Source organism: Nicotiana tomentosiformis, chromosome 11 (assembly GCF_000390325.3).
Source record: "Nicotiana tomentosiformis chromosome 11, ASM39032v3, whole genome shotgun sequence".
Lineage (NCBI taxonomy): Eukaryota > Viridiplantae > Streptophyta > Magnoliopsida > Solanales > Solanaceae > Nicotiana > Nicotiana tomentosiformis.
In genome coordinates this window covers 117,470,158-117,493,132 of record NC_090822.1, presented here as the reverse complement: position 1 = coordinate 117,493,132, position 22,975 = coordinate 117,470,158, and the positions used below count along the sequence as shown (strand labels likewise).

At 34.4% G+C, this 22,975-nt stretch overlaps 2 protein-coding genes across 2 annotated transcripts; both read right to left on the bottom strand.

Annotated features, from left to right (window-relative positions):
* Positions 1 to 4,221: 4,221 nt before the first annotated feature.
* On the bottom strand, positions 4,222 to 4,695 carry LOC138902069 (uncharacterized). The gene has a single exon (XM_070189879.1). It carries the CDS (start codon positions 4,693 to 4,695, stop codon positions 4,222 to 4,224), a length of 474 nt encoding a protein of 157 aa, XP_070045980.1.
* Positions 4,696 to 21,622: 16,927 nt separating this feature from the next.
* LOC104099376 (zinc finger protein ZAT12-like) lies at positions 21,623 to 22,742 on the bottom strand. Its single transcript, XM_009606346.4, has one exon. The coding sequence runs from the start codon at positions 22,570 to 22,572 to the stop codon at positions 22,054 to 22,056; it is 519 nt and encodes a 172-aa protein (XP_009604641.1). The 5' UTR covers positions 22,573 to 22,742; the 3' UTR covers positions 21,623 to 22,053.
* Between the last annotated feature and the right edge of the window lie 233 nt (positions 22,743 to 22,975).

Genomic DNA, 22,975 nt, shown 5'->3' with positions numbered 1-22,975 from the left:
ACTTATATTATCAAAATGCAGTGGCCCCCTTTTATTAACGTAAGATAGTAGAAATAGAAGAACTAAAATATGATTGTTGGAATGAGCTCATGATTGCTAAGTATGATATCGATCGCATTCTACATTGTGTTTTTACGTGATTGTTGGACGACGATTTTGTATCGTTTTGGTCTTTAGGATTGTTTAATATCCCGTATGTAATAGTATAATCGACTAATGATATTGTCCGCTTTAGGTCTAGTCTTACACGGCTTTAAAGCGCATCATAGGGTTTAAAGCTTGTTTATTATATACTCAACATCTCTTCCGTATTTTAGCGATGTGAAATTCGTCTGGGCTGTCACGGTATCTTGACATGAGAAGCAAAACATTAAGTCCATATTGTTGAACCTGCAGTATTACTATATTTTTATAGTGACCTAAGATTTTAATGTGTAACACGAAATATAATTGTAGACACTTCTATTGATTGATTTTGGTGATGATGAAGCTTTCACAAAATGTTGCCAAAATTAAGTAAACGTAACAAGGACAAGAATAGAAACTGTGCACGTATAGAAAGTAGGACATGGATGATTTGATTTGTTGGATACCCTTTTTTTCCTTACTCGTTTCTTTATAAATGGTTGATCAAATTTTTGCTTCCAATATAAAACATCATCTATTCTTGAAATTTTGTTTTAATATAAAATTTTATTAAATAGAATTTTGAGAAACAGATTTAAAGTCGCTCATCAACTTTTTACCTCACTAAACATAAGATTGAGGAAACAAATATTCTCCTCACATAAACGTATAAAATATAAATATAGTAAAAAGATCGATACATTTTTTATATTAGGTTTTTGCTTCGACTCTAGTTGTCTTTAAAGATGCTGAGACATTTGTTGAAGACATAATTAAGTAAATAAAAATATATTCTCTCTAATAACTGTTTTTTAGATGAGATGGTTACATATATAAAAATGAGAGTATTAAAGCGCGTGCATAGGTTTTGAGTTCGAGTTTCACTGTCATCTAATATCAAAAAGAATTTTCATGTGCTTGGTTCGTTAAAAAGAATCGAACCCGCATTGAGGGAGGTATTGAAAACATAATTAAGTAAATAAAGGTTAAATCAAAAATGTTGAACAATATCTTCATTAATTACATTCTATTTTTGGGATTAATTGCAATTTGATAAATTGGAAAAGACATTGGTTGGGAATACATCACTATTTTATATTTCTTGTTGATAATGCCAATTGAATCTTGAAAATTGCAAAGTAGGGTATCTTGAAGATTCTATTTCTTAGAGTAACTACTAACTACTATTACTAGTATCTTCCTTTTTTTCACGTCACTTTAACTTATATTTTAAGTGCACTATTGCACTTAATCCATTATTAATTGGATGTCCTTTTCGAAGGATACCAATGTAGAGACGTTACTTAATAAACTAATAAATGGTCGACAAAAATAGAAGCAAAGTATTATTTCTCCATCCCAAATTGTATGACACTTTAGTTTTCTTCTTTTAAATTTTGGGATGTCAAAAATATCTTCATTTCTATTATAATATTACATAATTTAAGGCAGTTAAATTTGACGCGATTTATTTGTTAACCTAAATTTGACGAATAATTATAATTTTTCTACTACTAATATACCCAGTCAAATGATGTTCAATCTCTTTATTTGAAAGATAGGTTGTGAAGAAAAGAAGAAACGATTGGAATCAATTCGGATTGGGTCGGGCTCAAATTGGGGGCCGTTATTTTTGGGCTCTAATATTTTGTCGGATCCATTGATTTAATAGCCACGATGCTAAAATAATTTTCAACCGCATAGCCATAATAGTTTGTAGTCGGTGTATACCCAATGAATAACAAGTATATATAATAAAGTTTGCCATGAATGTAAATTATATATAGATTATATAGTTGTTATACAATTTGCTTGAAAGTTTCTTCTAGTAATAGGCTTACTCGAGAAATTAGAACATACATACGCAAACAAAGACTAACGTGGATTAATCCACTTGTTAATTATTTAAGGTTCCATTTTTAGTCATACTAGTCTCGAGAGACTCGTGATGCACATGTATCATATCTCAATGAATATGATTTATTTAATAATTATATCTAATTATAATTTTTTTTTGGTAAGTAAAGTATGTTATTTACCAACGGAAATATGTACAAGTATAATCAGACCCTTTGTTCCCCAATCTTGGTTCTGGACCAACTGTGGTACTACTAAACCTATTATCAATCGCCTCTAAGCAGGTACGCAGCTATAGATATACATTAAGATCTTACATGAAACTAGCTAACTTTGGTCTTAGACTACTCTTGTAATGCATTTCCTGGACAATCAATCGTGTGATGTCTTCCACTCTCCTCTTCTTCTGGTTGAATATTTTGCAGTTCCTTTCCTGCCATACATAGTACATGTTAGCAGCAAGTACTAGTCTGTACACCACCCCTTTTGAGTTCCTTCCATTAGCATGCATGATGGTCCATTCAAGTTCCTCACTCCAACCGTGTACACCTCTATGGATGTTATGCCATGTTAATAGTTTTTTCCATACACTTGCTGAGAATTGGCATTTAAAAAATAAGTCTTGATGACATTCTGCTTCATCTTCACATAGCGAGCATTCTGAATTGGTGTTTATACCCCATTTGATCAGCATGTCCCTAGTGTAAAGTCTATTATGTATAGCCAGGTATAAAATGAAGAGTCATTTTGGACATCCTATGTTGTTGCATGTCAACCTTTTCCAAGATACTTTTGGAAAACCTCCTCTCAATTTGTTGTAGACATCTCTAATGGAGTATTTCTCTGTATTAAGCTACTGCTCAATGTTCAAGGCAGCCTCATTCAGGTACTTTGCAGCTTGAATAATCTTCTGGATCAGCCATGAGGCTTGTTTAGTATTGACAGACCAAACTTGTCTTCCTTTTATGTAATATGTGTGTACCTATTGGATCCCTAATCCGTCATTTTTCTTGTGTAGGTTCCACAAGTGTTTGACAATTGCAGCCTGGTTCCATATCTGTAAGTTGGTGATGTTCAGACCCCCTGATGATTTTGGCCAACATAGTTTATCCCATAATATCAAAGCTTTTCTCTTGCCTTCAGTTTCTCTTGTCCATAGAAACTTTTAATAAATTGTCTTAATCTTTGTAATAATTTTCTTTGGGAGAGAGAAAATCTGCGACCAGAAAGATTGGATGGCAGTTAATACACTTTTAATCAGTTATAATCTTCCAGCATATGAGAGGAACTTGACTGTCCAATTAGTGATCCTTCCTATCATTTTGTCCAGTAGAGGTTGACACTAGTGTACTGATAATCTCTTTGTGCTCATTGGTACCCCAAGGTATCTGAATGGTAAAGTTCCCCTGCTAAATCCAAGAGTCTGTATAATATCCTGTTGAACTCCCTCTGGTACTCCTCCAAAATAGACACAACTTTGCTTTGATTGTCTATCAATCCTGATGCAGATGAGAATTGTTGGAAGCAACTATGTAGCAACATTACAAAAACTTTATCACCTCTACAAAATAGGAGCAAATCATCAGCAAAGCTTAGTTGAATTACTCCCAGCTTCTCACACCTTGGGTGATAGTTAAAATCTGGTTTGCTCTTCAAGTTCTCAGTAACCTTGTTAGATACTCCATTGCCAGGACAAAAATAAAAGGTGACATAGGATCACCTTATCTTATACCTCTCTTAGCAGCAAAGGAAGGAGTTGGGTTACCATTGATAATGATGGAGTATGTAACTATGCTGATACAACTCATGATCCATATGACAAACTTTTCTGAAAAGTTAAGGCCTAATAATACTTGTTCTAGGAACACCCATTCAATGGAATCATATGTTTTTTGCATGTCAATCTTGACCTGCATCTAGGAGATATACCCCTTCTACCATAGCCTTTTACTAATTCATGGCTAAGTAAAATATTATCTAAGAGTAGTCTGCCAGGTACAAAGGCTGCCTGATTGCAATCCACCAATGAATCCACAACATGCTGCATCCTATTTGTGATCATTTTTAAATGATTTTGTACAAAGTAGTACAACAAGATATTAGTCTATATTCTCTAATAGATGCAGGGTTTTTGGTTTTGGGAATGAGGGTAACTGATGTACTGTTAATTGGTCTGTATATTGCACCAGTATCAAAGAACTGAAGTACTGCATCCGTTACTTCATCGCCGAGTGCATGTCAAGATTTCTTAAAGAAGCAAGAGTTAAAACTATCTCCACCCGGGACTTCTGAATCATCTATCCACTTCAAGGCTTGAGCTATATTTTTTCTAGTAAATAGTGTCATGAGCTGCAATTGTTGACTTCTACTTAGTACTGATCCCTCTTGCATAACTCCGGGATTGATAGGAGGAAGTGCCTGGGTACTGGAGCCTAGTAATCCCTTGTAGTACCCCATAATTTCAGCTTCTATAGAGTATGCATTCTTCAGTATAGTCCCTCCTTCTGTTACTAGAGTTCTAATATGATTTTGTATTTTTCTACCTTTCATACTAGCATAGAAATAGGTTGTATTTGCATCCCCTAGCTTGAGCCATTGAACTCTGAATTTTTGCTTATATATCATTTCTTCAATTAAACTCCATTTCTTCAGTTGTTGTTTGGTGTTGCTTGCCGCTTCAAACAGATTAGCACTGGTAGTAGCATCTATCATTTGTGCTTGACTGTGTTGCAATTCATCTCTCAGCCTTTGTATCTTTTATGTGACCCCCAAGAACTCCCTTTTATTTAGGGTTGTCAGTGCCTTTTTTACTAGTTTCAAGTTTTGCCATATACTCTTCATTCCTCCATGTTGTGCATGCCAATTTTCTTGTATTAGTTTTCCAAAATCTGGATGATCAGCCCAGTAGTTATAAAAGCGAAAAAGTTTTTTCCCATGTTCTAGAGCTATGTCTAGAGTCATGCTTATTGGGGAGTGATCTGAAAAATAGGGATTCATTACTTGTACTTGTGATGGATCCATTTCAAGCATCCATTGAGCATTCACTATCCCTCTGTCAATCCTGATGTATACATGCCCATTTGTCCATGTGTATGATTTACCTACTATTGGCAATTAAGACATCCTGCAATCTTCCATGAAGCCCCTAAAATCCCTAACTTCACTGTCCTGTACTTCATTGACATTTACTCTATCCTCCAAGTCTAATATAGCATTAAAATCTCCCATGACTAGCCAGGGTCTTTGCATGTGTTCAGCCAAATCCCTTAAGCTCTCCCATAGACCCATTTTGTCCTGCATATTATGGAGTCCATAGAATGCAGTGAAGAGAAAACTCTTATTGTTGTGTACTAGTTGAACTGCTCCTTGTATATATTGTGAATTACTGTTTATCATAGTGAATTGAATACTGTTAGGATCCCAAATCACCCATAGTCTGGCTCATTTTTTATTCACAGTATTAGTGCACCATTGCCATTCTGGTAACAAGTTATTTATTAGTTTCCCAGCTTTATCATTCTGGACTTTATATTCACTTATTGCTATAAAACTTACTTTATTCTCCCTAATAAACTTCTTTATCTCATTGTGCTTATACACTTTATTGAACCCTCTAACATTCCAAGTGACTAGTATTCTTGTACTTTGGAATGAGATGTATTGTATTCTTTACTTTTCTCCTCTCTACTTGTGCTGCACTGCAATATTTTGGGGTGGTTAGCATTTTGCCGCTCATTGATAGACGTGCTTGGCTCGAGCACAACAGTAGGACTATGTACCACGACTATCATTTTGTCATGTACCTGCCTTTGAGTGTTTCTAGTTGCAGATCTACCCTTCACTTCATCCAACCTTCCTCTCCTTTCTTATCTGGCATAATATTTGGTGGTTGTGTATTTTTTGCCTTCTCAGTTAGCTGATTGTTACTTGTTTCCACCCCTGGAGCTCTATTTCCATCAACACTTGTAGGTTTTCATTCTATCCTTTGTTACTGTTGCTTGTTTTTGGCTAGTTGAACTTGCCTTTGTTCTGGTTGAGCATCTTTGTTAGGAGGTGATATTAGTTGTTTGCGAACCTTCTGGCAATTATGACCCACTTGCACACATTTCGGGTAGTATATAGGTTTCCAGTCATACCATACTTCTTGATTGATCATTTTTCCTTTAGGATCCTGGACTTTGATTGTGGCCGGCAGTTCTTTGGTTATGTCAATCTCAACAAGAATTCTGGAAAATGAAATTCTGCTATTGCTGGTAGTACAATCATCAGCATAAATTAGCTTTCCCAAACTACTACCAATTTTGCTAAGTGCATTAGCAGTCCAACAATTAAGAGGAAGGTTTGGTAGTTTGATCCAGATAGGAATGGTCTTAAGCACCTCATCATTAAAATTGAATTCTGGATTCCATAGTTTGATAATAACTGGCATGTTATTCAGTGTGTGTGGTCTTGAGCATAGTACCTGATCTCTCTCCTCTTCACTAGCAAACCGGATAACAAAGTAGCCCTCATTATGTAGATAAATCTGAGGTTTAGTCGAGAATTCTCTTTGTGTATTGATGAACCTGTCTATAGTGCCAATTGTGGGGTATCCTCCCACAACATATAGAATAACAACTGATTTTTATTTTTCATTCCCAGCAGTAGTAACATCTTGGTGTAGTTCTACAATTTTCTCACCCTCAATGATTTTAGAAGGAATAAATGTGAGATCCATACCTCATGTGGCCAATTTGTTGCTTGCAAATAGATTAGCCCATGCATGTCCTCCTGTCTTCCCCTGGATTCCATTTTCGAGCTGCAATTTTCATTGAGCACCACTGTTGGTTGCAATTACTGTTTTACTGTTGCATTGGGTCTGTATCTTTTCCTGTGTAGTGTTTTCCGGCAGATTCTCGCTATTCACTGGTGTGCGAGCTGAAAGCACTGGCCATACCTCAGTGGTTTCGTCCATCTTGCCTTTGCCTCTGTTCGTTGACGATTCCACCATCATCATTTCCATTACTTTGGGCGTGACCTCCTTTGTTCCAATCACTATCCCTTTTGGAGTCATATTGTGTTTAGTTCCAGTGGTGAATCCTTCTATTTGTGCGATTTCATCTTGTTGCTCTTTACTCGTATTCTTTCGCGGTCTTCCCCTCCCCATTTTCGGCGAGGCATAGGTTAGCTGCTCACGCTAATCGTGCGACGAGAGGAACCCTAGTCGTATTTACGATGGCACAAAACGACTATAAAATAAAATTATAAGTTACTAAAGATGATTATAAATGTTGATCATGTATAAATAACTCAATAAAGAATGAAACTGCATCATAGAAGTTCTCAATTATCAATCAACAGTTTAAATAAAAAAAAACTGCTTTATAATTTCATCACTTCAATTTCACAATTTCTCCTGCTTCCTTTTGACTTTCAACTAGAACATATAACAACTTGAAAATCCAAATATCGTTGAAAGATAGAACTTAAAACATATAACCACGCTACTATTAATTAATGAATTTCAAATCATCATAAAAACCAAAATGCAATGAAAACACAAAAATACATTCAAAAGTGACATTAAAACAACTTAGTGAGAGAACTTACAATTGAAAGATGGGCCATCCATGACATATTTACTTCAAAGAATGACTTAGAACTAGAATTGAAAGTATATATTTGGTTTTGAAGCGTTATTATTCAAGTGAAATTAATATTTAAATTATTCTAATACTAGCTAACTCTATAATACTAAATATTTTAAAAATAATTAACTTTTTTCAATGTGAAATCTAAAAAATCGATCAACATTTCTTGTTCGAACACATGTATTTCCTCTTAAATTTAATAGGCACGTCCTTTGGAATATCACATGACAATTATAATCACTTCTGTATCATAATATCATCTAAAATGACTGGATATTTGTTGTATGTTTTTTCATGATTCTATAGAGTCTTCAAATTAACACAATTTTTTTGAAAAAAATTTGAATCTTACTTTTAGAGATTTGAAATAAAGAGGTTGGTCATATAGTTCCTAAACAATTGTATAATTAAGTGGCAAATGTAAAATCCGAAAATGACTAATATCGAATGAATATTTTATAATAAATAACTTAATATAAATTTTTTTTTATAGAGAGCCAATTGTAGGAATTGATGAAAAATGAAAAAGATATTAATGTCAGCTTATTTTGAATACATTTTGTCTTCTATTGAATCGTGTTTGTTTTTTCAAGTTTGGAATTTAAATAATTTAACTCTTAATAACACTTTAGTGTAAGAGATTTCGCTTGATTTTCAGATTTCTTTCATCACCAAATTCTAATTAAAATTTTTAAATAAGAATTCTCTTTTTCAAATAGTTAAAAAATCAAATGGGTGGAAAATATCCATGCAAGACATGTTCCAAACATTAAAAAAAAAGAAAAGAATACTTTTGTAAATCTCAAAGAATTAACAATCATTATATACCAAAAATTAAAATTCGAATAATTTCTTATGAACCACAATTACTTTTTTAATCAAGAAACCCACTTATATTTAGCTTAATTTATCATTATTTAAAAAGGTTAAAAGATTTTCATAAATTATCTTATTGGAATCACTGGTAATTTTTGAGTTATAATTGATTTCTTCTCAACATTTGCATAAATATAATAAATAATTTAAAATTTTGAAAGCTAAATATATAATATAGAATAATATTATTAACGGAATATTCTGGTCTATTTTAAATATAGTAACATAAAATAAGTAATTTCATATACGAAAACGTAAAACATTATTAAAAAGTGGATCACCTCTGTTATTATCCAAAAACCCCATTTCTCTTTCATTGATATTTTTAATTATTCCCTTTATTAATTTCGTTTATTGTTTTTATATAATTTATGTGCAAGATTTATATAAGGTAAATTTTCAATGTTATAACCTATTTGATAATTAGTTTGAGTTTAATTATTTCAAAACTTTTGCTCACATGTAAGAGTACTTTGCCGTTTGGAATACACACCTAAAAAAAAAAATATGTTTCCAAAAATTTCACACGTTAAATCTTATGTTTTCCTTATAGTTCTACAGATTAGAATACTAATTGATTTCAAAATTCTAAATATTAGGATTTTCTATATTAGTTCAAATAAGAAAATAATTTAATATGCAATATTTTAGTTGATTTTAAAGTCCTAAATATTAGAAAAATAATTAAATAACTAATTTGTCCAATATAAACTATATTTTAAAAGGGTAAAAAAATCGAATGACATTTCGCTAAGGGTCTTCGTGCTTTTAATATAGTACTAGTCATAGGGTACATGCGTTGCACGTGTATATAACGCCAGTAAACTAAAACTTGTATATAAGAAAAAATTAATTGTGCAAAATAGAAAATAACGTTAAAATAATAGTCATTTAAGTGACAAAAATAAACGTGAGTACATAGATGTAGTAATTGGATATATATTATTTTAATTATAGATATTTTATTTTATGAGATAATAATATGTTAGTATATTATTGAATCTAACCCAATTTCTCTTTCATAAACGATGTTGCCGGTCCTAAAACTTTTAAATTATTATTTAATATTGAAAAAAAATGATGACTCTTTATCATTTAATCATTTAGATGCGTACTAATTTACAATAACAATAACTTATCAAGTAAAATATTTAATCAAAGAAACTATGAAAAATATTTTTTAAGCTAATCAGCGTATTTAAATATAATTAATAATTTAAAGTTGTAAAAGGAACAAAAAACGTAAATGTACAGAAAAATATATAAATGAAGAATATATAATTTCAATGAACTATATATTGTCAAACTACGTATAGACATATAATGCAAGATTAATAGCAAAAATTCGAGAAAAGAATATTCAAAGAAAATATAAATCAATAGTTGATTTCAAACATTAGTTTGAATAGTAGAAACAGATTTGAGCTAGGAGCATAAAATGTAGTTCAGCTTCATTAGGTCCTACACTAAAATTAATGCATCATAATTAATCGTAAGTGGTAAGATCATAATAAAGAGAAAAAGAATGATTCAAATTTTTTTCATAATTGTCGAACGGAACCTTCATGCTTAATGCAGACATTACAAAAACATACTAAAATGACAAATCTGCGCTCTAGACTAACTTGCCATAACTATTGGTTTTGAGCCTACAAATATGATATAAAAATAAATTATAGTTTATAGTCTTAATGCAATACTGAAAGGACAAAGTTTATCCAATAGATCATTAAATTTTAATTGATTTCAAACTCCTTTATTAGGCAAAAGTATACAATATTTTATATTTAAATTTTATTTAGTCATAAATTTATGAATATGTGATTTATCAAGAATAGAGTGGGATATAATTCTTACGTTGACAAAGAATAAAAACTCCAATTATCTCCATGAATAGTAATGCTTGAACAATTTCGATTCTTGGCCAAAATTTAATTTTCTTTCCACGAGATCTATTTTTATAAGTTGTAAAATTTAAGCTTGAATTTGTTAAAAAGAAAGTTAAGCTTAAATATTAAATTTATACAAACACAAATCTCAAAAGTTTAATGAAGAAAGACAAAAACCTTAAAGTTGAAGGAATTTTAAAAAAATCCTAAAAATAAGGAAGGGCTAGACAGCATATTGGATACTTACGGAGATTTATGTTAACAAATACTAAAAACAAGGGTTTCGAAACCATATTATTTGCCTCTAATATTCATTCACAATGTTATTATGTCTCTTAACTAACCAAAAAGAAAAGAATTATGAAAAAAAAGTATGTAAGAAATTATAGTCATGTTACATAATATAATTAATGAAGGATTTATATAAAGTAAAATTTTAATAAAATTTAAGTCCTAAATATTAGGTTTCATGCATAAACGCATACTCCTAAACTTGAGGAAATAGTGCTCGAGATTTTTACCGTAAAAAATAAAAAATTCCTAAACCTAAACCCAGGTGGAAGTGCTTGAAAAGTTTACCTAAAATATTTATAACTAATTAATAAATTTTGTACCTAACATAATTATAAAGAATTAGTAATATTTTTCGTACAAGCTTTTGTACTTAATTTTGTACATAACATAATTAAGGAATTGATCGGTTAATTTTTTTTATAAAAAGATTCCTAAAGCTAAAAAGTGGTCAAAAGCACTCAAAGTTTTTATAACTTGTATCAAATAAAAAAAAAACTCCTAAATCTAAAAGGAATTGAAAGTACTCAAAACTTTTACCTAAATTGCCTATTTTTTTAAAGAATTGATTGTTGAATGTATGAAAGGAGTCCCAAAATGTAAAAATAGTAAACGGCTTTTTTGAAACACGTCACAAAATATTGTGATTTATCATTGTTATTATTTTTCTTTTACTAATTTGTTATATTACATAGTTCAAATAGAAAAATATTTAATACATAAAGGGTGTGTTTGGTATGACAAAAAATATTTTTCGAAAAATATTTTTTCATTTTTCACTATTTGGTTGCACAAAATAATTTGGAAAATATTTTTCTAGATATCACATTTTCCTGAAATTGGAGGAAAATTACTTCCCTAGAAAAAGTTAGGAAAACATTTTCCAAAAACTCCACATACTCTCACATCTAACCCCAATCCCCTTCTCTCTCCTACCCCGCCCCCTTCTCCAAAAAGTTTTTTTTTTTATTTCAGTTTTTTTTCACCGTCAACCCCCGGGGCTTTTTTTTTTTTTTTTTTTTTAAATTTTCTGTTTTTTCGTCCGCCAAATTTTTTTTAAATATATTTTTAATTTTTTATTTTCTGTTTTTTCATTTTTCTGCACCATTCAACCTCCCCCCCTCCCCCCACCCCGTGGCAATTTTTTAAAAAATATTTTCAGTGCTGATTTTTTCATTTTTTGGGTTTACAAGTTCAAAATTTTACGAGTTCCAAAGTTATGAGTTCAGAGGTTTATGTATTTGAAAGTTTGCGGGTTTAAAAATTATAGAGTTTACGGGTTCGAAAGTTTAGCGGTTCAGAAGTTTATCAAATTTATGGGTTAGGAAGGTTGTTGGTTCGAAAGTTTATGGCTTCATGTTTATTGTATCTAAATTATTTATGAATACTCTTGAAAAGTTATTTTTCTTAATTTGCGTACCAAATACCGAAAAATGAGTAAGATTACTACTTGTTTTCCAAATGAATATATTTTCTGTTATACCAAACACACCCAAAATCTAATTGATATCGAATTCCTAAATATTAGGAAACTATTAAATGACTATTCATATTTCTAATATTAGAGAAATAATCAAATGACTATTTTGTCAAGTGTGAAATCTATTTCTAGAGGGTAAAAAAGGCGAACGACATTTCACTAAGGGCCTTCGTGCTTTTAATATTATACTAGTCATAGGTTACGCGCTTTGCGTGTGTACTCTATATTAATGAATATATAACTTTTAAATATTGCATATCCATATTAACTAATGGGTATGAGTTATTAAAAAAGTTATAGAAAAAAAAATGCAAGGTTCTAAAAATGATGAATGTTAATCTTATTTAGATAGCTTAAAAGATAAAATCATGTCCTACATAAATTCTCAGTTGCATAAAGTTATTTAATTGTCTTTTTAATTTTTCGATTAATTAGCATATGCTTAATATAAATGAGTGAAATGATAAGATCTTATTGATATATCACTTTGTCTCCTCTTAAATTAGATTATTTGAACCCGAAGAATAATTGTCAAGTTTTCTTTCAAAAGTTATTTGTAAATTCATAAAATAATATGATGAAGTTGAAAAATAATTAAATTGAATTTTTTTAATCAGTTAATTAAGAGCTTAATTATATAGCTATTTTAATATCAAAAGTTTGCTGCCTTTGTTAGTTTTCAAATTATGGTTGGGCTATTCTAGTATAAGTCGGGCCGTTTCCTTCCATTAATTATATGCACGTCCTCCTAGGAAATATGTCACGTTCCAAAATTCATTAAAGGTCGTGATGGCGTCGGACACCACTGTCATGCAAGTCAAAAATAAATACTTGATTTGGTTCTCATTTTAATATTTTTGAAATCATATTTCCTTCAATTAAATAGTAAAAGATATAATTTACAAAGTAAATAATAATATTTTTAACAATTTCAATACAGGACAACCCATAATCACCCCAAAATCATGTGTCACAAGTGCATGAGCCTCAACTAGGAATGTAAAATAAAATACAATATCTGTCCGGAATACAAATTTAGACAAGAGAAATATAAATACTCTGAAGGAGACTCTGCTGGTTGCGGATCGTAGTATAGAATGCAGCTCAACTAAATCTCCGCAATAACCGCGCCTCTGCGCCCACAAGGCAAATAGATATATATGTACCTGCACAAAATGTGCAGCAAGTGTAGTATGAGAACGTAAATCAACGCGTACCCAGTAAGTATCCCGTCTAACCTCGAAGAAGTAGTGACGAGGGGTCGACTCTGACACTTGCTATGGGTTAACAATAAATACTTATATTATACTTAAGCATGGATTGTATGAAATAGCCGTAAACTCAATAGCAAGAAGTGAGTGGACGATTCTTTTACTAATAGGAAATTTTTTTCCAAAATTATTCTCGTCATTTAATAATTTATATCTCAAGCCACAGAAGCAATATCAATTATATTTGGTTCCAAAGATTTATCATGCGCAAATTATGCCGAGGCCGTACGGCCCGATCCAACATAATATTTAAACTGTGCACAGCCTAGGGTCTAACGGCACGAACCATAGATGCATCTATCTGCTACTGAGGTGTTCGGCCCGCTCCACAAAAGAAAAAAATACATTAAACAATAAATTCAAGATTTATTAAGCGGCAAATATTCCAAGAATTTTAAATTCTCATTTAACGGTCAAGTAAATGAAGTTTAACCTTTTTACAATTCCTTTATCGAGTTTCTAAATATTTTAAATAATTAAATTAACAAGTAGGGGCAAACATCGCAAGTACAACATGATATGGGTCCTAGACTACCCGGACATAAGCATAATAGTAGTTACGCACGGACTCTCGTCACCTCGTGCGTACGTAGCCCCCATAAATAGAATTACATAATAATTTGATTCACCTATAGGGTTAATTCCCTCTTACAAGGTTAGAAAGGAGACTTACCTCACTCCGAAATTCCATAACCGGCTCCCAAGCCCTTCCAACAACTCAAACCAATGCCCAACGCTCCAAAACTAGTCAATAAATGTACAAACCCATAAATATATACTCTAATACTCATTATAATTCAATTTACTATAATTTCCAACTCCGTTCGAAAAGTCGATAAAATCACCCTCGGGCTCACGTGCCCGGATTCCGAAAACTTTCGAATATAAACATTACCCATAGAATCACGAACCCAAATATATAATTTATTCTCAATTCCATGCCCAAATTCGTGGTTAAAATCCAAAAATACCAAATTTCTAGATTTCTACCAAAACCCCAAATTTTCACTAATTTTCCATGAATTTCAATGTTAAAATCTATATACAATCCACTTACCTTGACATAGATGACGAAAATCTCCCTTCCAAGAGCTCCAAAAATCACCCAACCAAATGAAAAATGGAAGGAAATGGCCAAATCCCGTCTTTAAATCTTTACTGCCCAGGTCCGCCCTTCTTTGCGATTGCGGAAAGACCATTGCAATCGCGAAGGCCAAAGAAACACCGCCTCCGATTTCCTCTTCGCGTTCGCATCATCCTGGTCGCGTTCGCGAACATTTGAGACCACCACCCTTCGCGTTCGGGTTCCACCAGCCGCGTTCGCGAAGGCCAGCTGCTCCAGGCCCGCTCCCTCTTCCTTCTACGCGTTCGCGATAGCTCTCCCGATTTCGCGTAGGCTGTTCCATACCTTCTTCCGCGTTCGCAGCCCCCGTGCCGCATTCGCGACGAACAACCATCAGCAGCCCAGAAATCCTCCCTTCGCGATCACGGGACTCCCTTCGCGTTCACGAAGGACAACATTAGAACCAACAACAGCAGCAGCCAAAACAGCCCGAATTGATCCGAAACCACCCTGAAACACACCCGAGGCCCCCATCCAAGTCGCACAAACCAGTCCCATAACATAACACGGACCTGCTCGAGGCCTCAAATCACATCAAACAACATCAAAATCATGAATCGCACCCCAATTCAAACTTAATGAACTTTAGAACTTCAAACTTCTACATTCGATGCCGAAACCCATCAAATCACGTCCAATTGACCTCAAATTTTACACACAAGTCACATTCGATATTATGGACCTACTCCAACTCCCGGAATCGGATTCCGACCCCGATATCAAAAAGTCCACTCCCGGTCAAACTTCTCATAAACCTTTAGATTTCTAACTTCCACCAAATGACCCGAAAATGATCTACGGACCTCCGAATCCACTTCCGGACGCACTCCCAATACCAGAATCACCATACAGAACTATTCCTAGACTCGGAATCCAAAACGGACATCGATTACATTGAAATACTCTTCAATTCAAATTTATGAAATTCTTCCAAAATGCCAACTTCTACAATAGGCGCCGAAACGCTCCCGGGTCATCCAAAAATCTGATCCGGACATACGCCCAAGTCCAATATCATCATATGAACCTGTTGGAACCTTCAAATCCCAGTTCCGAGGCCGTTTACTCAAAAATCATACTTTAGTCAATTCCTCCAACTTAAGGCTTCCTAAATTAGAATTCTCTTTCCAAATCAACTCTGAACTTCCCGAAATTTAATTCCGGCCACACATACAAGTCATAATACTTGAAGTGAAGCTGTTCAAGACCTCAAATCGCTGAACGACGCGCTAGAGCTGAAAACGACCAGTCGGCTCGTTACAAAATATAATACATAAATATTTATATTTTTAGTATTATAATATTATAATATTGTATATGGTAAATATAATTGATTTTGATATCCTAAATATCCTAAAAATCACCAACAACCTTGTGATTTTTGTAAACACCAATTTGAGTAAAAACAAAAAACAGACTCATGAGAGGACCACCTTAACCACACGACAGTATGTGCTGGCAAGATCCTATATTTTCTTATTAGCACTATGACATTACATTATAACAATAGGTTCCATACTTGGTGATAAACAAAGTCTTTTCTCGGTCCTCCGGGTTCATTTGGATTTGATTGTACCGGGAATAGGCATCGAGAAAAGTAAGGATCTCGAGGCCGGCCATGGCATCGATCATGCGATCGATGTTAGGCAGTGGAATAAAATCTTTGGGGTATGTCTTGTTTAAATCCTTGTAATCTACACACATTCTAAGTTTGTTCCCTTTTTTAGGGACTACAACCACATTGGCTAACCATTCGGGATATTTTACTTCCCGAATGGACCCTATTTTGAGAAGTTTAGTTACCTCATTTTTTATGAATGCGTGTTTTACCTCGGACTGGGGTCTTCTCTTTTACTTCATTGGTTTAAACCTAGGGTCCAAGCTTAGCCGATGCGTCGTTATATCCGGTGGGATCCCTGTTATGTCTAAATGGGACCAAGCAAAACAATCTATATTATCAATAAGAAATCGAATAAGCTTTTTCCTGAGTTCGAGGGTTAATCCCATTCCTAGGTATACCTTTCGTTCGGGCAGATATTCAATTAGTACAACTTGCTCCAGTTCTTCGACCGTTGATTGGGTAGCGTCGGAATCATCGGGGACCACGAAGGATCTTGGGATCCGTTGCTCATCATCTTCGTCAATCTTCTGATCTTCTAGTTGGTTCGAAGCTGACGTCTGTGATTGATATTTGGCATCACATTCCCCCTTCGAGCCCAAACCCTTTGTCGATGAAGGCGAGGATATCGGAATTGCTTCTTCGACGACAAACATTTCCCTTGCGGCTGGTTGTTCCCTGTACACTGTTTTGATTCCCTCCGATGTTGAGAATTTAAGAACCTAGTGGAAGGTCGAAGGTACAGCTCTCATATTGTGGATCCACGGCCTTCCAAAAAGGGCGTTGTATCTCATATCGCCTTCTATTACGTGGAACTTCATTTCCTGGATAGTTCCGGCCACGTTTATCGGCAAAATTATCTCGCCTTTGATAGTTTCACATGCCATATTGAATCCGTTTAGAACCAGGGTTATGGGTACGACCTGGTCATGTAGACCGAATTGTTCTACAACCTTCGATCAAATAATGTTGGCCGAGCTACCCGGATCAATTAACACACGCTTAACTTTAATTTTATTCATAAGTATGGATATTACCAGTGCATTGTTGTGAGGTTGCATGACTCCTTATACATCTTCATCATTAAAGGACAAGGTTCCTATGGGTGCATAATCCCAAGTTCGAGATCATTTTTCTCTCTTAACCGATGTCTTAGTGTGTTTAAGTACCGACCCCTGAGGGGTATCGACGCCACTGATGATCATGTGGATGACGTGATATGGTTCTTCCTGTTCGTTTTGTTTACCGAAATCCTTGTTTTTGAAATGGGTTTTGGCTTTGTTGCTTAAAAAATCTCGAAGGTGCCCTTTATTGAATAATCGGGCTACTTCCTCTCTTAGTTGCCTGCAATCTTCCGTTCTGTGCCCATGGGTGCCATGATATTCACACATTTGATTGGGTTTCCTCTGGGCAGGATCGGTCCACATGGGTCGAGGCCATTTAGTGTCCTTGATGCGTCCGATAGCCGACACGATGGCGGATGCATCGATGCTGAAGTTATACTCCAATAGTCGTGGTGCTTCCTTAGGTCTGTTATGCCTATCGAACCCATTTATGTTCATTAGTCCCCGAGACCATTGGCTTCGATTATTTCTCTTTTTGCCTCGTACGAGGTTACGTAAAAGTTCGCTACCCCGACGATCTCCGTTGTACGGCCAGTATCGATCCTTGCTTGACCTTGGTTCTCGATCGGTATCCCTTTTAAAACCGGACCCGGAACCCAACTGATCGTCTTCGACCCTTATTATAGATTGATACCGATTGTGCACATCGGCCCAAGTAATAGCTGGGTATTGGATTAGGTTATGTTTCAGCCGCCGTGAAGCCATCGAGCTTCATTCGTTCAGACCTTGAGTGAAAGCTTGAACAAACCAATCGTCTGTGACTGGTGGTAGATCCATTCGTTCCATTTGGAAACGAGATACAAATTCTCTTAGCATCTCGTTATCCTTTTGTCTTACCTTGAATAGGTCCGACTTCCAGGTCTCGACTTTTATGGCCCTGGTATGTGCTTTTACGAAATAATATGCAAGCATAGCAAAAGAATCAATAGAGTTAGATGGTAAATTATGATACCATATCATTGCCCCATTCGACAAGGTTTCACCGAATTTTTTCAATAATACAGATTCGATCTCATCATCTTCTAGATCGTTTCCTTTAATGGCACATGTGTAAGAGGTGACATGTTCGTTGGGGTCGGTCGTCCCATAATACTTAGGAATTTCGGGCATGCAAAACTTCTTTGGGATTGGTTTAGGGGCCGCGCTCGGGGGGAAAGGCTTCTGTACGAATTTTTTAGAATCTAAGCCTTTCAATATCGGGGGTGCCCCCTGGATCTGATCAACCCTGGAGTTGTACGTTTCCACCTTTTTGTTATTTTCTTCGATCCTCTTTTCTCCTGATTCTATTCGTTTTGTCAGTTCTTCGAACATCTTAACAATTTCGGGATTGGTCCCCGATTCTTGCTTATTTGACCTTAGTACAGCTGGCTCCATTTTGTGGGTAATTTCTCGGGGTAGACTGGGCTCCGGTCTGCTTGGTACCTGTGTTTGACTCTGCAACTGAGCTATCACTACCTGTTGAGCTTGCAACATTTCGAAAATCATATGCAAGCTGATTCTGTTTTCCTCAACGTTATGGGTGTCTCGAGGTGCAGATCAAGTACCACCATGATTGTTATTTTCAGGCTCAGAACGTTGGTTTTCCTCAATAGCCAGCCACATGCGAATTAACATCTAATGGTACTTCAACTCGGGCCCCAACGATATCGACAAGCAGTCTTTCGGCCCTGGTTGTCAAGTTGTTGTTTTCTCCTTGAAGGCCACTTTCGTTGTCGATAGGTAAGGCCATTAATTGAGAGTTCATTGTTGCTAATTCGAAATCAAAGATACTTTTAACAATAAGTGTAAGAGGGTGCGTTTAGCAGATTTGTACCAAATAACCACTGTTATCCTTAGCTCCACGGTGGGCGCCAAACTGTTTACCCGAAAAATGGATTGAGTTAAATTTGTACGTAGTTCTAAGGGTATGTGGTATAACTTGACACAAATCGTAAGAATGAATAGAAATATCAAGTGTTGACTGTAGAGAATAAAAAATAAGCAAATTTGGGAAGAAGATGATTTATAGATTAAGCAAGATGAATCAATTTATGAAGCTAAAAAATGATAACTCTTCAATATAAGATTGTATGATATCTCAGTTACAATGTATGCAAAAACTTGGTCCTTACAGAAATAATAAACATCCCCTTTATAGTGGAGGGATCCTACTTTAGATATATTTAAAAATACATAGTGGGAGACACATGATAAATCAGCTATTCCATAGTTCTTGCCAGGATTCTCTCCTCTTGTGGGATTGCAACGGCTCTTGTCTGTGAGCTCGATATTGACTCGAGCTTGGTATCGACTCAAGCTCTCAATCTTGACTCGAGCTCGATTCTGACTCGGATCCTTGTATTAATTCGGGGTCAGTGTTGGTCGGTCTCTGCCTCATAAGCTTGATAACTTCACTTTGCATCATAGTTCGATTTAGATTCGAGTTTGATAATGATATCGAGCTCGACATTGATCGGTCCCTAGGGCTCGAAGCTTGGTGACCTGACTTCGGACCTCAACCTGATATTATGAAGACGATTCTCCGATCCAATGCATTACCATTTCGACCAGTTCGTACGAAAGACTAACCGATTTTTACCGTATACACCTATGTGGAGAAGGATTATAAAAACTTGAAAGCTCTCAGGAATCAAACGCTCTCGGAATAGATGTTTTGTAATTGGTAATCATGAACTCAATTGTAACGTTTCTTCAAATTCTCACATACACAACATTGAAGTTGTATCATGGTCTTTTCAAATTTTCTCTTTGCATTTCTTAAATATATTGGCTTTGCAATACTTAGAGGGTGGTAATGAGATATATACTACTCGTTTTTTTGGTGTATTAGGATATATATTTCTCGGGAGTAGTATTTCAGCACCAACTTTCCCCCTTTGTCCATGTCTTATCTCCTTCATTTGTTTAATAATTTTATTATCGAGACAGTTGCTAAATTTGTACAATTTTTTGGGCCCTTTGTTCTTTTTTCCTATTTCTCCACTTAAGTGCATCGTCAGATCCATTGTGCATATTTTTTTTTGTTGTGAAAATAGCACGGGCTAGCCAATTTTCGGATTGATAATTGAAAAATAGCCAGTGTGAACAAAGTCATTGAAAAATAGTCACTATTTTGTTGCAATACGGATAGTTCCAGTATAATATACTGGAGATTGGTGCACCTATGTATGAACTTCCAGCATATTATGCTAGAACTTCAGTATATTATGCTGGAAGTTCACATGTAAAAAATTCGAACTCCAGTATATTATGCGGGAATATTTTTAAAATTTTGAACAGTGTTTTCGTTCAGATTTATCTTTATATGAAAATTAGCTAAATTTCGATTACTTTTGAAATTGTGACTATTTTTCAATTATTACTTGTAAATCTGGCTATTTTTAAATTTATCTCTTTTTTCTATGCACACCGTGATTTATTTAAAAGCAATACAATGTGAACGTACAGTTTTATTCAATTGTATTGAACCAAATTTTATAAAATCTGTGGTTCTGTATTAGACCAGGTAAGGCGGAAGCTATACTCTAGGGCCCAGGAAATAGGTATTAATAAATATTGCACCTATTAAATTATTTTAATTGGGCTGGTGTGTCCTTTGGTTTGTTGCTTGTATTCATCACAAATATCCCATCTCATTACATGCAAAACTCATTGCCATTTCCATTTACTTGCTTCTGTACCTTTGTTTAAAATTTTCTTCCCACGTTATCTGATTAATCTGAATAATAATTCATACTAATCTCTATGCTTCATCATATTTTTAATATAAATTTGTGCATTACATATGTATTGAACCGCATCTAACTTGATCTTTTATTGTTCTATTGTAATAAAATACCTTTTTCTTTCGAGTTGAATGATAATATAGATGATTGGACTGCAATGATTCAAGTACTTTATCGGGCGTGAAACTCCGTCAATGTGAGGAAACAAGGTGAACTGATTACTATTTGTGTGAGTAATATAAAGGTGAACTCCGCCGTTATTATACATTTGTAGTTCACTATTATGTATTCTATTGGTTTTATATATTTGTTGCTGCATTAGTATGACTCTAAACAAGTTACTGCAATATAGTTATTTGCGTGAAGAAAATAATGAAAAGAAAAGTACCAATTCTCTTGTTTTCTTTTTTATTTCACAAATAAACTTAGTGCACTCAACTATTGTAATACCGTAATTAATTGCATGCAATTCCACGACCTAATGATACTTTTAAGACCAACACTATTTTTCGAGCTATTTTGCACCTCAAATACGCGTTCAATAAACTCATAGTGTCGTGGCCCGACAACAACCAATCATTCGATGGCAGGTGAATTTGGGACGTGAATAAGTTGTCAAAAACTAATTTTTTTTTATTTTCACCTGCTAACATATTACTATATTTGCCGTACAATAAAATTATCTGGAAAAGAAAAAGAAAAAAATAACAATCTTGAAGTTTGTGGCTCCTACTTCACTAGATGATAAAACTGTAAATACTATCTTCAGTTTTCAGAAGCTCTGATCTATCCAAAGAAGAATTAGTTCACGTAAATTAAGAATTTTAATAAAATTAGTATTCTTCTAAGTATAAATTATAAAACTCCATTTCGGAAAAACAAATCCAATTAGGTCTTATAAGTAACCTGATTTGCTTAATTATCTTTTATACAAGCGCGCGAAGTGCGTATTCACTAGTTATGGAAATATACAAGGGCAGAACCCGAAAAGAGTTAGCAAATCAATTTCTGCTAATCCTAAAAGGTTAACTAAGAAAAGGGACTTAAATAAAGATTCTCAAAACAGGAGATAAAACTAGTGCCGTCGGCCATAACTTCAGTTCAACATCTACATCAGGGGTTAAGTTCAAGTCCAAGCCGCAGAAAATTCTCTTGCTGCTATTTGACTTCTTCAACACCGGAATCATTGTCTTTCCGGCTGCCGCTGAAGTATTATTAATTTCATCACGGTGACGTCTCATGTGACCACCTAAAGCTTGACCCAAAGAAAACTCCATACCACAAATAGAACATTCATGCATTTTATTCTTTTTTGATTGCACAAGAAAATCTCTGGCAAGTAATCTTGGCCGTTTATGACTTGCACGTTGGCCGCCAAGAGCTTGGAAAGATGGAAAGCGTTTATTGCAAGTCTTGCATTCGAAATCATTGTGATAATCTCGATCTGTTGAAGTCGTGTTGTTGTTGTTGTTTAAACGAGACAATAGCATTAAGGCACAGTTAGCCATGGCTTCTGCTTCCACTTGCCTGTCCTCTTCTCTGCTTCTTTTCATGGCATTCATAATATTGATGGAGAAAAAAGAATGAAGATACTAAGACGTCTTATTGTATACCAAATTTGAAACTTTGAGAGAAATGTGAGAACTTAGAAGTAAGAGGATATATGATACACTTGGGTTGGTTTTGCTTCACATATATCTAGGTTTTGATTTAAGCTTGTTTCTGACTTTTGCGTGTTTCTCAAATACATGACAGTTTTAGGACAATTTAATAGTAGTATTATTGTTGTTTTAATTTTCCTTGTTGGTTAAGTTTAGTCAACGAAATGGCCGGTGTTCTAAAAGCGGATAAAAATAGACCGCGTTTTGTCAATCATGTGGATTAAGGAATTTTTCAGGTCAGGTGATGCGAGCGGAACGAAAGAAAGAAGAAAAGTAAGAGAGAGTTTTTATTTTTATTAATGTT

What these genes read in the sequence shown, in the direction of transcription:
- LOC138902069 (XM_070189879.1), bottom strand. Translation starts at nt 4,695, where the DNA reads ATGATAGATGCTACTACCAGTGCTAATCTGTTTGAAGCGGCAAGCAAC.
- LOC104099376 (XM_009606346.4), bottom strand. Translation starts at nt 22,572, where the DNA reads ATGAATGCCATGAAAAGAAGCAGAGAAGAGGACAGGCAAGTGGAAGCA.